General features: G+C 36.1%; 2 protein-coding genes across 12 annotated transcripts in view; one reads left to right on the top strand and one right to left on the bottom strand.

Moving 5' to 3' along the window:
• KRAS (KRAS proto-oncogene, GTPase) overlaps window positions 1-5,033 on the top strand; it is a 39,618-nt gene extending 34,585 nt beyond the window's left edge. For all 6 annotated transcript variants that reach the window (XR_011497120.1, XM_014832361.3, XM_044775231.2 and 3 more), the window contains one exon: window positions 573-5,033. Coding sequence is in view for 3 of the 6 variants with exons in the window: in XM_014832361.3 (XP_014687847.1) it covers window positions 573-689 (117 nt within the window). In the remaining 3 variants the exon portion in view is untranslated. The remainder of the gene's footprint in view (window positions 1-572) is intronic.
• Window positions 5,034-5,857: 824 nt separating this feature from the next.
• On the bottom strand, window positions 5,858-12,507 carry ETFRF1 (electron transfer flavoprotein regulatory factor 1). 6 transcript variants are annotated; one of them, XM_070494968.1, is made up of 5 exons: window positions 12,371-12,495; window positions 9,407-9,549; window positions 6,490-6,606; window positions 6,308-6,395; window positions 5,858-6,226 (listed from the first exon to the last, which is right to left on the bottom strand). In XM_070494968.1, the coding sequence occupies exons 4-5, from the start codon at window positions 6,356-6,358 to the stop codon at window positions 6,005-6,007; spliced, it is 273 nt and encodes a 90-aa protein (XP_070351069.1). In that variant the 5' UTR covers window positions 6,359-6,395; window positions 6,490-6,606; window positions 9,407-9,549; window positions 12,371-12,495; the 3' UTR covers window positions 5,858-6,004. The 6 variants fall into 6 exon arrangements, with proteins under 6 accessions (XP_070351069.1, XP_014687849.1, XP_014687851.1 ...); XM_014832363.3 differs by lacking the exon at window positions 9,407-9,549 and having other exon boundaries at window positions 6,489-6,606; window positions 12,371-12,501; XM_014832365.3 differs by lacking the exon at window positions 6,490-6,606.

Genomic DNA, 12,507 nt, shown 5'->3' with positions numbered 1-12,507 from the left:
CTAATGCCTTAATATATATTACTTGAAGACTGAAAGTGTATTCAAATACTGTTTACTTCTTGGTAATTATTTAAATCTAATGGATTTAAAATAAGTTTTGAACCAGAACTCAAATATTGTTACTGTGAATATTTATGAAAATAGTATACTTGCATGGCTTATATCTAATGTTTAGGAACTCAGGGATAATTAAGTGTAAATACCTGTTCATGCATACACACACACACAGGTGCATTTGGATTTTGGTGACTGAGGTGTACCAATAGGGAAAAATTAGTAGCAAATTAAGTTCTGGGGAAAAGTCATTTGTTAAGCTTATGTAAGATTCTGTGCCATTGATTTTCATTGCCTTTTGTGAAAATCAGTGGCCTTATTTATAATGTTCACAAAATATCAATGAAGAAGACATTTAAGAATCCTAAAAGTCTTATATTCAGTTGCCTAAAGAGAAATATAAAATGTCCTTATTCTTTCTCAGTATTGTTTTCATTAGTAATATATACTTTCTGTTATCTGTATACCTCAAACCATCATATATATTCACAATTTAATACTTGTTATGTATTTTTCAGGGTGTTGATGATGCCTTCTATACATTAGTTCGAGAAATTCGAAAACATAAAGAAAAAATGAGCAAAGATGGTAAAAAGAAGAAAAAGAAGTCAAAGACAAAGTGTATAATTATGTAAATACAATTTGTACTTTTTTCTTAAGGCATACTTAAGTAAAAGTGGTAATTTTTGTACATTACACTAAATTATTAGCATTTGTTTTAGCATTACCTAATTTTCTTTCTGCTCCATCCAAACTGTTAGCTTTTATCTTGAATGCTTATTTTAAAATGACAGTGGAAACTTTTTTTCCTCTAAGTGCCAGTATTCCCTGAGTTTTGGTTTTTGAACTAGCAATGCCTGTGAAAAAGAAACTGAATACCTGAGATTTCTGTCTTGGGGTTTTTGGTGCATGCAGTTGATTGCTTCCTATTTTTCTTACCAATTGTGAACTTTGGTGTGAAACAAATTAATGAAGCTTTCAAATCATCCCTATTCTGTGTTTTATCTAGTCGCATACATGGATTAATTACTAATTATAACTTCAGTTGAGATTTCCTGATTGGTTTTCCTGAAACATTGAGGGAACATGAATTTATGGGCTTCCTGTAGATCATCTTGTAGGCATCATGTCCTATAATTTCAGTCACCCTTAATGAATGTAAAGTTACACTTTTCACAAAGGTTTTTCTCCCTCTTTCCACTGCTACATGTCATGCTCCCAAAAATACTATATTTTTTCTATAAAAAGGGAAAAAATGGGAAAAAAATACAAGGCAATGGAAAATAGTAAAAGGCCATTTACTTTCCATATTAGATAAATTCCTATAATACTCTGAATAGCTTTTCCTGTTAAGGCAGACCCAGTATGTAATGAGGATTATAGCAACCATTTTGGGGGCTATATTTACATGCTACTAAATTTTTGTAATAATTGAAAAAATTTTAACATGTATAAAAAATTCTCATAGGAATTAATTATAGTCTCCCTGTGTCGATTGCTCTTTCTTAGCATAACTTTAAATCTTTTCTTGAACTTCCGTCTTTGAAAATAGTTTTAATTCTAGTAGTGATGTTAAAGATTATTTGGGCCAGTTAGCTTGGTAGGTGTTGAAGAGACCAAGGTTGCAAGGCCAGGCCGTGTGTGAACCTTTGAGCTTCACTGAGAGTTTCACAGTATGGACTGCACCCCTGTGGGCTTCCCCTGTTGTCATGCATTCGATGGTCAGAATTGGGGACTAGGAGAGAGTGTAGATGGCTCCGCAAGATACATTCTCACTATGTGGTGGTCCTGCTGACAGATCAGGAACATCACTTTTGTTTAAAAAAAATACAACAGAACTTTAAAAAAAATTATTTTAAATGAGATTTTGGGGTGGGGAATGGCAAGACTTTAATTCTTTTTTTAAACAGTGAAATCAAAAAGTTTCAAAATCTCTAGTATTGCCTAGTTCTCTTTACACTGGCTAAAGTAACATTTCATAAACACTTTACAAGTCTGGTCCATATTTAAGAATCTCTAATGCTTAAAAAGAGATAAATTAATATTAACAAAATGATTCTTTCAATGCATTTAAAATGTTACTTATTTTAAAATATTTGAAGTGAGATGGTATGTTGAGGTGAAAATATCACTGGATTAGTAGGAAAGTGACTTAGATTCTAGTTGTCTTTTACAACTCCGATTTCACTTACTGTCCATTTCTTCATGTTAAAAGAAGTCATCTCAAAAGCTGTATCTAGCATTACTACTATGTGATTTACATGCAGTTTACATAAGGATAAACCTGTTTGTCAATCTCAGCACAATCTGTAACTTTTTACCTGTTATCGTCATCACTGCCAGTCTTAGGCAAAATTGTGCAAGAGGTGAAGTTTGTTTTTGAATATCCATTCTCTAGTTTCAGGACTCCTCTCTCACATTAGTGTCATCTTGCCTGCCTACCCTTCTACATGTCCTGTGACTTGAAGCTTTTTCTTTTAATACTTCTAATTCCCCTAACCTCAAGATTTATTGCTGCTTTGGATATCTCCATGAAGGCTTCCCAACAAGTCAAATCAAAATGACTACATCTTATTTCCTCACACTCAACATAATCTGACAGATACTATAATCGGATTTGACCTAATAGCTGATTTTCAGGTGGTAACTGTACCAATTTAATCTTGATCCTTTGAACATCATCTCTTTGCTGCCTGGTCCATTAGTGACTAAGTGGAAATTTCATATCTGCTATGAGTAGACAGAACCCTATCCAGTGGAAGGAGAATTCAGTAAAGATAGTGCTACAGGAATTCCTTAGGTAATCTACAACTGGGACTAGCTGTGGGATGATATATTCCATTGTTTTAATACCTAAAATCTTACAATGAAAAATCCTTTAAAATTTAATTAATAAAGCTTGCTTTTTAGCAGAATTCATTTATTCAACAAATATTTGAGTGCCTGCTAGATGCCATGCACTACACAGGGCACTGGGGATGTTATGGTATCCCCAAACAAGGGACATACTCTCTATCCTTAAGTAGTGCTTACATTCTACAGTGGTCTGTAATATCCTGGTGAGACGTTTGGCACATGACCCAGAGATAACAATGCATATTTTAGCTTTGCAAAGAAGGGATTTAGTCTTTAAGGTTTCTTCTACTTCTAAAATAATTGTTGTTCTCTGATTCCTATGTAACTACTTTATATAAATCACTTTACTTCATCGTTTTAAAGGAGTAAACTTGATTATATTGTGTTTTATTTGGCATAATTATGTGATTCTCTTGGGACAGTTATAGTACACATTAAGTTGTATGTCAGCTAATAATATTAAAATTCCCAAGTGTGTAATATTCTAGTTGGTCTCTTTGTATAAGTAATTAAAATAGACTTTTAAAATTAAATATTGAATTCTAAAATAGTTTTGTTTGTCTGGATATGATTAAATAGATGCCTAACTAATTCACAGAAAAGGAAACTTCTGGGTAAAAATCAATATGATTTCTGAAATGCTAAACTACAGGTTTATGGAACATTAGGTAGGGTGTTAAGACCTATGTAGTACTTCCTCTTGTTTCTATACAAGAGAAAGAAAGGGCCATATTAAAGGAATCGCAGTGCATAACTGAAGGGGTTTTTAGGACTCTTGAATTTTTGATGTAGCTGGGTAATTGTTTTTTTAAGGCAGTGGTAATTATGCTTTATTATGTGAATTTTGAATGGTTTGACAAAAGGTTTGTTTTTCTAGAGATTTTAAAAGGGGAGATAATCCTAGAAATAATATAAATGTTATCTAATTATTACAGCCTTAAAGATAAAAATCCTCATGTTAAAGTTGAGAAAAATTGCTAAATTACGTAGTCTTAGCCATTAACATGTTTGTGGAAGAATGTAGCAGAAGTATGTAGTATAATTTGAATGAATATTCCCAATTAGGAATTCTAGGCTCTCTTTTAACTGAGTCACACTGCATAGGAATTTAGAACCTAACTTCTGTAGGTTATGGAAACCTTTGCCATCATTGCACAATTTTGTCCTAATATGTAAATGTTGTGAGGCATGTTAAGTTGCAGTTTGCACAAGTTCATCTCATTTGTATTCCAGTGATTCTTTTTTCTTCTAACCATTTTTTATCAACAATATATACACATTCAGTTTTTTTTGTAGGCAATAAAACTCTGTCATTTCCATTTGCCAAAAAGTAATAATTTCTTGATAATGATGTATTAATGATTTTTAAAAACCCATCAGTTACTTTAAAGCTGAATTTATATTTAATAACTTGTGTGTTAATATTGAGTAGCATGAAATCTGCATTGAGAAATTAACAGCATACAACTGGTTACATTCCTTCAGAAAATGAAAATTATTTCTAAAGATATATTCACATCAGTTCTTGAAGAATAGTCATAACTAGATTAATACCTGTTTTAGTTTAATAGTTTTAAGTACCTGTTTGGGATGATGATAGGTGACTTAGATAAATTTAGGAAAATCAAAGTTATTACTTGCAGAAATGTCAATTACAGAGGCTCCCCCTCCCCATAGAGCTCAAATGGGTTATGTAACTTTTATCCAAAAGTTTCCACTTCCACTGTCTTGTGTTTTCATGTTGAAAATACTTTTGCATTTTTCCTTTGAGTGCCAATTTCTTACTAGTACTATTTCTTAATGTAACATGTTTACCTGGAATGTATTTTAACTATTTTTGTATAGTGTAAACTGAAACATGCACATTTTGTACATTGTGCTTTTTTTTGTGGGACATATGCAGTGTGATCCAGTTGTTTTCCATCATTTGGTTGCGCTGACCTAGGAATGTTGGTCATATCAAACATTAAATTTAAAAATGACCACTCTTTTAATTAAAATTAACTTTTAAATGTTTATAGGAGTATGTGCTGTGAAGTGATCTGAAATTTGTAATATTTTTGTCATGAACTGTACTGCTCCTAATTATTGTAATGTAATAAAAATAGTTACGGTGACTATGATAGTGTGTGTTTCTTGATGGAAATTTGAAACATTTTCCCCCAATTGATATGGAATAGTTTATAAGCCACAGACACTATAGTATAACAGTGAATCTTTTTTGCAGCTTGTAAATTAGAAATATTCTTTATTTATGGAAGGTGCTGTGAACATTATGTAAAGATTGTAAGTGTTTGCTTAAACTTAAAACCAGGTTAAGTTTAGGTTCATTGTCATGTAAACCCATTACAAGTAGATGCAAAACAGATCTGTCTTGATGACAAAAGAAAAGAGTAACATTATTTATTACTTTTATCAAAGAAGGTAATTGATACACAACAGGTGATCTGTTTTAAGGCCCAAAGGGAGCCAGCAGCAAAATTAATAATGGAAATAATTAAATAGGTATGTGTGTAATGCAAGTCGTTGGCAGGCTATTTCAAGTTCAGAAGTAATCTTACTCTATACGTATTATTATTTCTAGAACTGCACTTAAATCATTACCAGGTGCTATTTGTTTTGTAGTGAACCTTGAAAATGTGCTGCTAATGTACCAAATGGGGTCAAAAATAAGGTACTCCTTCAAAAGTTAAGGGGAATAAGTATGCAAGAAATTATTTTGCTTAGTTAAATGTTCATTAAATGGCATTCTCGCCAGCAAAATGGAGAAATGGACTAAGAATAAGTGGCGAAAACCTGTTAGTTAAAAAATGTACTTTAAGTATATTATATTTTCATTCAAAATTTGGTGCACATTAATTTATAATTGGTATTTAGCAATTTGTGTAGGTAAATTGCTATTTTAATATAAAAAATTAGCATAAAGGGTTGCTGATAAAGCTCTGTATGAAGAGAATTTGAAACTCACATAAGGCAGCTCAGATATTTTTTTACATGACATATCTTGCCATTTTAAGTTAGGATTATTTTTATAATATTTGGTAGACATAAACAACTGGCACTGATTTTCAGTCAAATTATATAGTCATAATGGTCAGTTAGTTTTGTTGGTATCTGAATAATAGCGTTGTTTCATAGCTCTATATTTCCTAAGGAAGTATAAGGCTTCTAGCTCTTTCATTACAAATTCGCCCCGTCCAATAAGTTCTTTGATCTTCTCTGGGTCCTTCACATCTTTGTTTTTAAGGAAAACATTCTTCAGACGCCTTTTAAAATAGTCTGCTCCTTTTGGATAGTCTCGTCCAAGATACAGCAGCTTAAAAAAGAAAGATTATGTATTTCTAAACAATCCATGTCATATAATAACATTTATAAAACTGGCAATATAATTACTTACATTTTTGTAAAGATTCAATACTTCTCCTCTTAAAGAATTGGCCATTTTCATTTATCATAGAAAGTATCCACTTTTATACATAACATACCTAAAGAAAAGGAAAAATTTTTGCAAATAACCGTATTGTAGTCTTAAAAAAGAAGCAAAGAAAAAAGATTTTACAGACTGGGAAAATGCTCACTTTTTTTTTTTTCCGTTCAATATTTATTGAGCACTTTTATGTTCCAGGTACTGGGATATAGCTATGAACGTGTCAGATAAGATACCTGTTCTCACAGAGGCGGTATCTCTTGAGGGAGCTGTAATAAGCAAACAAGATAATTTTGAATTGTGACAAGTCCTGTGAAGGAAATAGGATAATGAGAGAGAGAAAATGGATTGTCAGAGATAGATATGTAGATGTACTTCCTTTTTTACCAAAGTGGGATGAATGAGAACTAGATTTGAATCCCGGTTGCATAATGTTGCACAAGTTACTTTAACCTTTCTGAGCCTCAGTTCCTTATCGTCAAAGGAAGATCATATTTACCCTGCTTTCAAGGCAAGGCCAGATCCCTTTGGAGGACGTTGAGAAGAGGCCTGATCAAATCTAGAAAGGTGCTCATCTAAGAAAGGCTAGAGTAGAAGAACCAGTGTGTAGTCAAGCAGCTTCACAGTTAATGGTAGATGGGCAATAACACTGGTGGTGATGAGGCCAAGTGAATAACCTATAAGGGGGTACATAAGGAACAGGCAATGTCCAGTGGGAATAGATTATGCTGCTTTAAGTGTAATTTGTTAGTGCTACTAGGGAGAGGCAGCTCCTTAAGGGCACCATGATAGCTTAAACATAGAAAATAATTCCCAGTAGTTTTATGTTTGTGGCAATTAAATCATAAAATTGCTAACATCATAAGCATTTCGTTCATGATAGGCCCAAAGTAAATGTTAATGTCACTTATAAACTCCCTTAAAATTCTTTAATTTCCATTTTCCCAATGACCTAAGAAAGCTGTTTTATACTTTTTTATATCCTTCATTAACATAAGTTTTGTGTGTGTGTAAGGAAGATTGGCCCTGAGCTAACATCTGTTGCCAATCCTCCTCTTTTTGCTTGAGGAAGATTGTTGCTGAGCTAACATCTGTGCCAGTCTTCCTCTATTTTATATGGGACACTGTCACAGCATGGCTTGATAAGCAGTGCTAGATCCACGCCCGGGATCCAAACCTGTAAACCCCTGGCCACTGAGGCGGACACCTGAACTCAACCACTACGCCACCAGGCTGGCCCCTAACATAATTTTTACTCTGCAATAATTTCAATCTTACAGAAAAGTTGCAACATAGTACTAATAACATTTTCTTCTGAACTATTTGAGAATTGCTAACATGATATCCCATCAGCCTGAATACTTTGCAGTGCCATCCAATAGAAATATAGTCACCCACCTATGTAATTTTACATTTTCTAGTAGCCCATATTAAAAAAGAAAACAAGTGAAATTACTTGAATAATGTATTTTGTTTATATCCAAAATACTATTTCAATGTGTCACACTAGCCACATTTCAAGTGCTCATCAGTACCAATGACTTAGTTGCTGCTACACTGGACAGCTTTGCTCTAGAGTGTACTTCTGATGAACAAGGACACTTTCTTAGAGAACAACACAACCATTAGAATCAGGAAGTTAACACTGCTACATTACTCCCATTGAATCCACACCCCTTCATGTTTTGGCAGTTGTCCCAAAGATGCCCTTTATAGCAAAAGGATCCAATCCAAGGTTGCACACTGCATTTAGTTTTCATGTCTCTTTAGCTTTCTTCAATCTGAAACAGTTCCTCAGGATATCCTTGACTTTCACGAACTTGACACTTGTGAAGATCACAAGCCATTTATTTTGTAGCATGTGTCTCATTTTGATGTTAACTCATAGCCAGATTCAGGTTGTGTGGTTGGGCAAAAATATAGACCTGATGGTTTGCTCATTTCATTGCGTCCTAACAGGTGGACACAATTCCAATTTGCTCCATTATGGTTGATGTTAATTTTGATCACTTAATTAAGGTAATGTTTGGATTCTCCACTGTAAAGTTACTCTTTTCTTCCCTTTGAAGTTAGGAAGTCTTTTGTGGGAGGTGCTTTGAGATTAAGTATATGTATTCCTAAAAAACCTTTCATCTTGCAAAAACATATTAAAAATAACAGGGCTTATGGGGAAAATAGGTTGGGGGCAGACCACTCAAATCCTATGCAACTGTAAACAGAGCACTAATGAAAAACAGAAATTGGTATCTGGAGAGCTAAGATTGCTCTGAGCACAGCTGGAGACTACCACAGAGATGTTTAAAATGCTCAAAAATAATAGAGTGGCCTCGGACTAGGGGTAGGGGCTGGAGACCAGGAAGGGATCAAGAGGCAGGACAAAAATCGGGATGAGGGATGTGTTTATTATGATTGTGGTGATGGTTACATAGGTGTATGAATATGTCAGATTTATTAAATTGTATTTAGACTTCAAAGTGTAGTTTATTGTATGTCAGTTATACCTCAGTAAAACTTTTGAAAAATTAGTGTAGATATGCTGGTAAATGCTAAGAGTAGGGCTGGGAGATACTGAGGTACACACGGAAGTATAGATCTATCTAAACCACGAGGCTGCCCTTTAGTAGTCAGGGTAGGTGGTTCAGCCTGCCACAAGTCAATAGCTGCATAAAAGGGGGTATGCCTCTCTGCGGAAGGAGCCTTGGATGTAAGCACTTACTTTAAATTTTTAAAAAATATACTGGAAAGACTCCTGCTGCCAGCAAGAACTTCTTGCTGAAGTTAATAAATAAATCCTATGGGAACCAATATTACTTCCTTGTTAGTACTTGTATAATCATCTTTTTTACTAGTAGTTAGCTAACTCACATAAGTACACAATGTAGAAGAACGTTTTTTTTGAGTTCATTCAGATTAGCTTTCTTGCAGTTTTCTGTTATTTTTCTCCAAGTTGCTCTTTTTCTGCTTGCTTCTGTCTAATACTTCTGAGCTTTCCTCTAAGGTCTGGTAATTCTTTTCTGTCCACTCTCACAAGTGAAAGGCCAAAAAAAGCTTTTTAGAAGACCTGCATACATGGTTGCAGCTTCCAGACTGAGCTTCACTTAGGTGATCTGAGTGGCCTTTATTGGGAACCTCTGATGTCAACATCTTGGATCGTTCCTCTTGGGCTGGTCAGATTCCCCAGAGAAGAGTCTTCTAGTCTTCTGAAGATTTGCCTGTTCAACATGAAAAAGTGGAAGAATGGACGCCACACATTCAGTATTATGTCTACCCAAATTCACCTAATTTGTTTCCAGAGTGGTTCTCGTGTACTTACTATGCCTGAGGACATCACAGTCCAGAGACTAGTAGTATTTTGTTCAGATATAAACCTCCAATTTTCTGTGGGAGGCAGGGGTGCAGTCACTTAGAGGTGTGTCTCAAATCGTTTTAACTTAGTCCTCTATAATTTACTTCATTCTTCATTTCCAATCCCAGTGGCCCTGTTAACAGTGCTTTTTGAGAATCATGCAATATAAATTGGGCTTTTCTGGTATGCTAAGTCACATTCATCTGTTCTGTGGCTTCCAAAGTTTTATTGTTGTCATCTTCTCTCTCATTTTTCCAATTTATTGTTATATCCCTTTACTGAAGATTTAGTGGAGTTTTGGAAGAGAGTGAAATTAGAAGAGTGTATTTAACCTGCTATATCAACACCTAATTTCATTTTTAAAACATTTTTTTTTGGCTGAGAACCATTTTCCAACTTGGTTTAATCTTACTGAAGAATGACTCTTAAGAACTAGGTGCTTTTAAAATAATTCTAAGTTAAATCTACATAGATATAATTTCAAATTGCAAATTATAGACTGTTTAATTCCTGGCAAAGAGCACAGCTTTATTTAATTCACAATTTGTAATTTGTGAAAACTTTTAGAGATGTGGCTTAAATTGTCCTTTTTAGCTGCTACCCTTTTTAGAAATTATGTATAACAAGGATTTACCCAGCAAAAAAGTCGCTGCTGTGGTAAGGTAAATTTGTCCAATCCTTTGATATGCTAATTTATATGAATTAATGTAGTTTATCTTTATTATTGTATGTTGACCTTAAGGCATTTCAGTTTATTTTAGCCTTTGGGAGAAATAGGCTTCCTTGGGTTCACAACTGATGAACAATTTAAGAGCAGCAGCGACCTGGGGCTGCTCCTTAGCCCTGCGTGAAGTCTATTCTTTGTAAAGAGCCAAAGAGTTGGGGACTGAGAGAAGTCCCTCAGCATGCTGAGAACTTGGATGTGTGTGGTGGCCAAGGCAGGCGAGGGTACAATCCCCATTGCTAGCCTTTTTCCAGTGACTGTGGACTGAGTTAAGACTTAACCAACTCCAGTCCTGGGTTAAGTGAGAATTGTCATTTTACTTGAGCTTACGGTGCCCAAAGCTGTTGTTAATCACTCTTTCCCACGAAGTTCAGATGGCAATAAAAGGAAAAGTGGCAAAGAAAGGCAGTGCAAGATGATTATTTATTGGCTTCTGGTAGACTTGACTCAAACACATGAAGTGCATTTCCCCAAGCCAGTTAAGCCTAAAAACCTTCACACGCAAACTCATTCCAACACACTTGTCAGCGCCAAAGGATATGTAATCAGAGAGGTAGGTGCCAAGAGGTTTAGCCCCTAAAGGCTGGCATACAGCTTGTTCTAGGCCTACCTAGAAGCCAGATTATAAAAGTGAGTTGAAAGGAGATGGTTATGTATGTTCAGAGTGGGTTAGAATGTTCACCTGTCTGAAGGTAAAGAAGAGAGACCAGGAAATGGGCTGTCTTACACTTACGCAGCTTGTAAGAGAATTTTACTAGAGGAGAACCAAGCTCACTGGTATAATCTCATATAGCACAGTGACCCCTAGAACACAGTCCCATGTGTTCTAACACATCCACAGCAATCCCTCCTCCCCAGGAGGGAGGTAGACAGAGTGAGAGCTTCAGCAAGTCCTCTCCCCTAGAGGCCCATCACCAATCCTAGCTGACAGGTTTTGAATCATAAATATTAGCAGTTCAATTTAAAACAAAAGCTTACTTCCATACCAAACGGCTTTAGAACTCTATATGAAGTTGACATTAAGATGTGTTTTTATCTTGCTACCAGGGAGCTGGAGGTGGGATGCTATACTTATTACACAACCTGGATTTCTGTTACAACGGGGATAGTAACACTTTAACCCACAGAAACTAGCTCAGTCAGTAATACTTATTTACTAAAAATACATTTAATCAACAGAGTTGGGATAGAGCGTTATAAATTTAGAATTCAGAGAAGAGATGGTGCCAATAATTTTAAAGTATTTCATGTCTTATGCTAAAACAGGGTCTAGATCCTAAACGGATAGAGAATTCATTTAGGCTCTGGGAGAAGCTTAATTTCTTCTAGTTTTCTTTTGGTCTAAGTTGCCAGTGTCTCTTCATGTCGGGAAGAGACTGAAATTCTGAACATTGTGCGACTGCTTAGTACCATCAGTATGTGACCTTGGGCAAATAACTTACTGAGTCTTGCTAGGCCTCAGCGACCTTCATCCACCTGCAAGGAACACTTTACCCAGGAATTGCTTCAAATCATTTCTAATTCTTGTCTAGAGCGGCTCTTAGGAAAAACGGCATATACCTTGCACAGAAAGTAAACACAGCCATGTTCCGGGAGAAGAATCCGAAGGTCATTAATTTCAAAACAACCAACCCTCCTGAAGCCAGTTTATTTACCTCTTTACCTAAACTGCCAATTGAGCCCCGTGCCCCCGCTAGTCTAAGCTCTGGTGGCCCAGGCGGCCGACCGGAATCGGTCATTTGACCCGACCGCGTAGCCGGCGGCCCCCGTTCCTTCTCGAAGCCCTCACAGAAAGATTCGCCCCAACACCCTAGGGAAATAGGGAGAGACACTGTGAACGGAGGAAGACGCTCAGAATCCCTTCCCCACACCCGGTGGTCCTCTCCTAGACAATCCTTCACCGCCTCCAGACCCCAGGAGCCGGAAGACAGAACCGAACGCGCCGGCGGCGGCACTCACGCACTTTGCGGCACGCCACAGGCGTAAAAGCCTCCGACCGCTCCGACTCCTCGGTCCGTCAACCGGGAAGCAGGCGGGGGTTGGAGTGGGCAACCTGTCAGGGAAGGGGGCGGGGCGCCGTCCGGAAGAACCCAGCGCGAC

This window comes from Equus asinus, chromosome 22 (genome assembly GCF_041296235.1).
Source record: "Equus asinus isolate D_3611 breed Donkey chromosome 22, EquAss-T2T_v2, whole genome shotgun sequence".
Classification (NCBI taxonomy): domain Eukaryota; kingdom Metazoa; phylum Chordata; class Mammalia; order Perissodactyla; family Equidae; genus Equus; species Equus asinus.
This window is presented reverse-complemented; position numbering and strand designations above follow the sequence as displayed.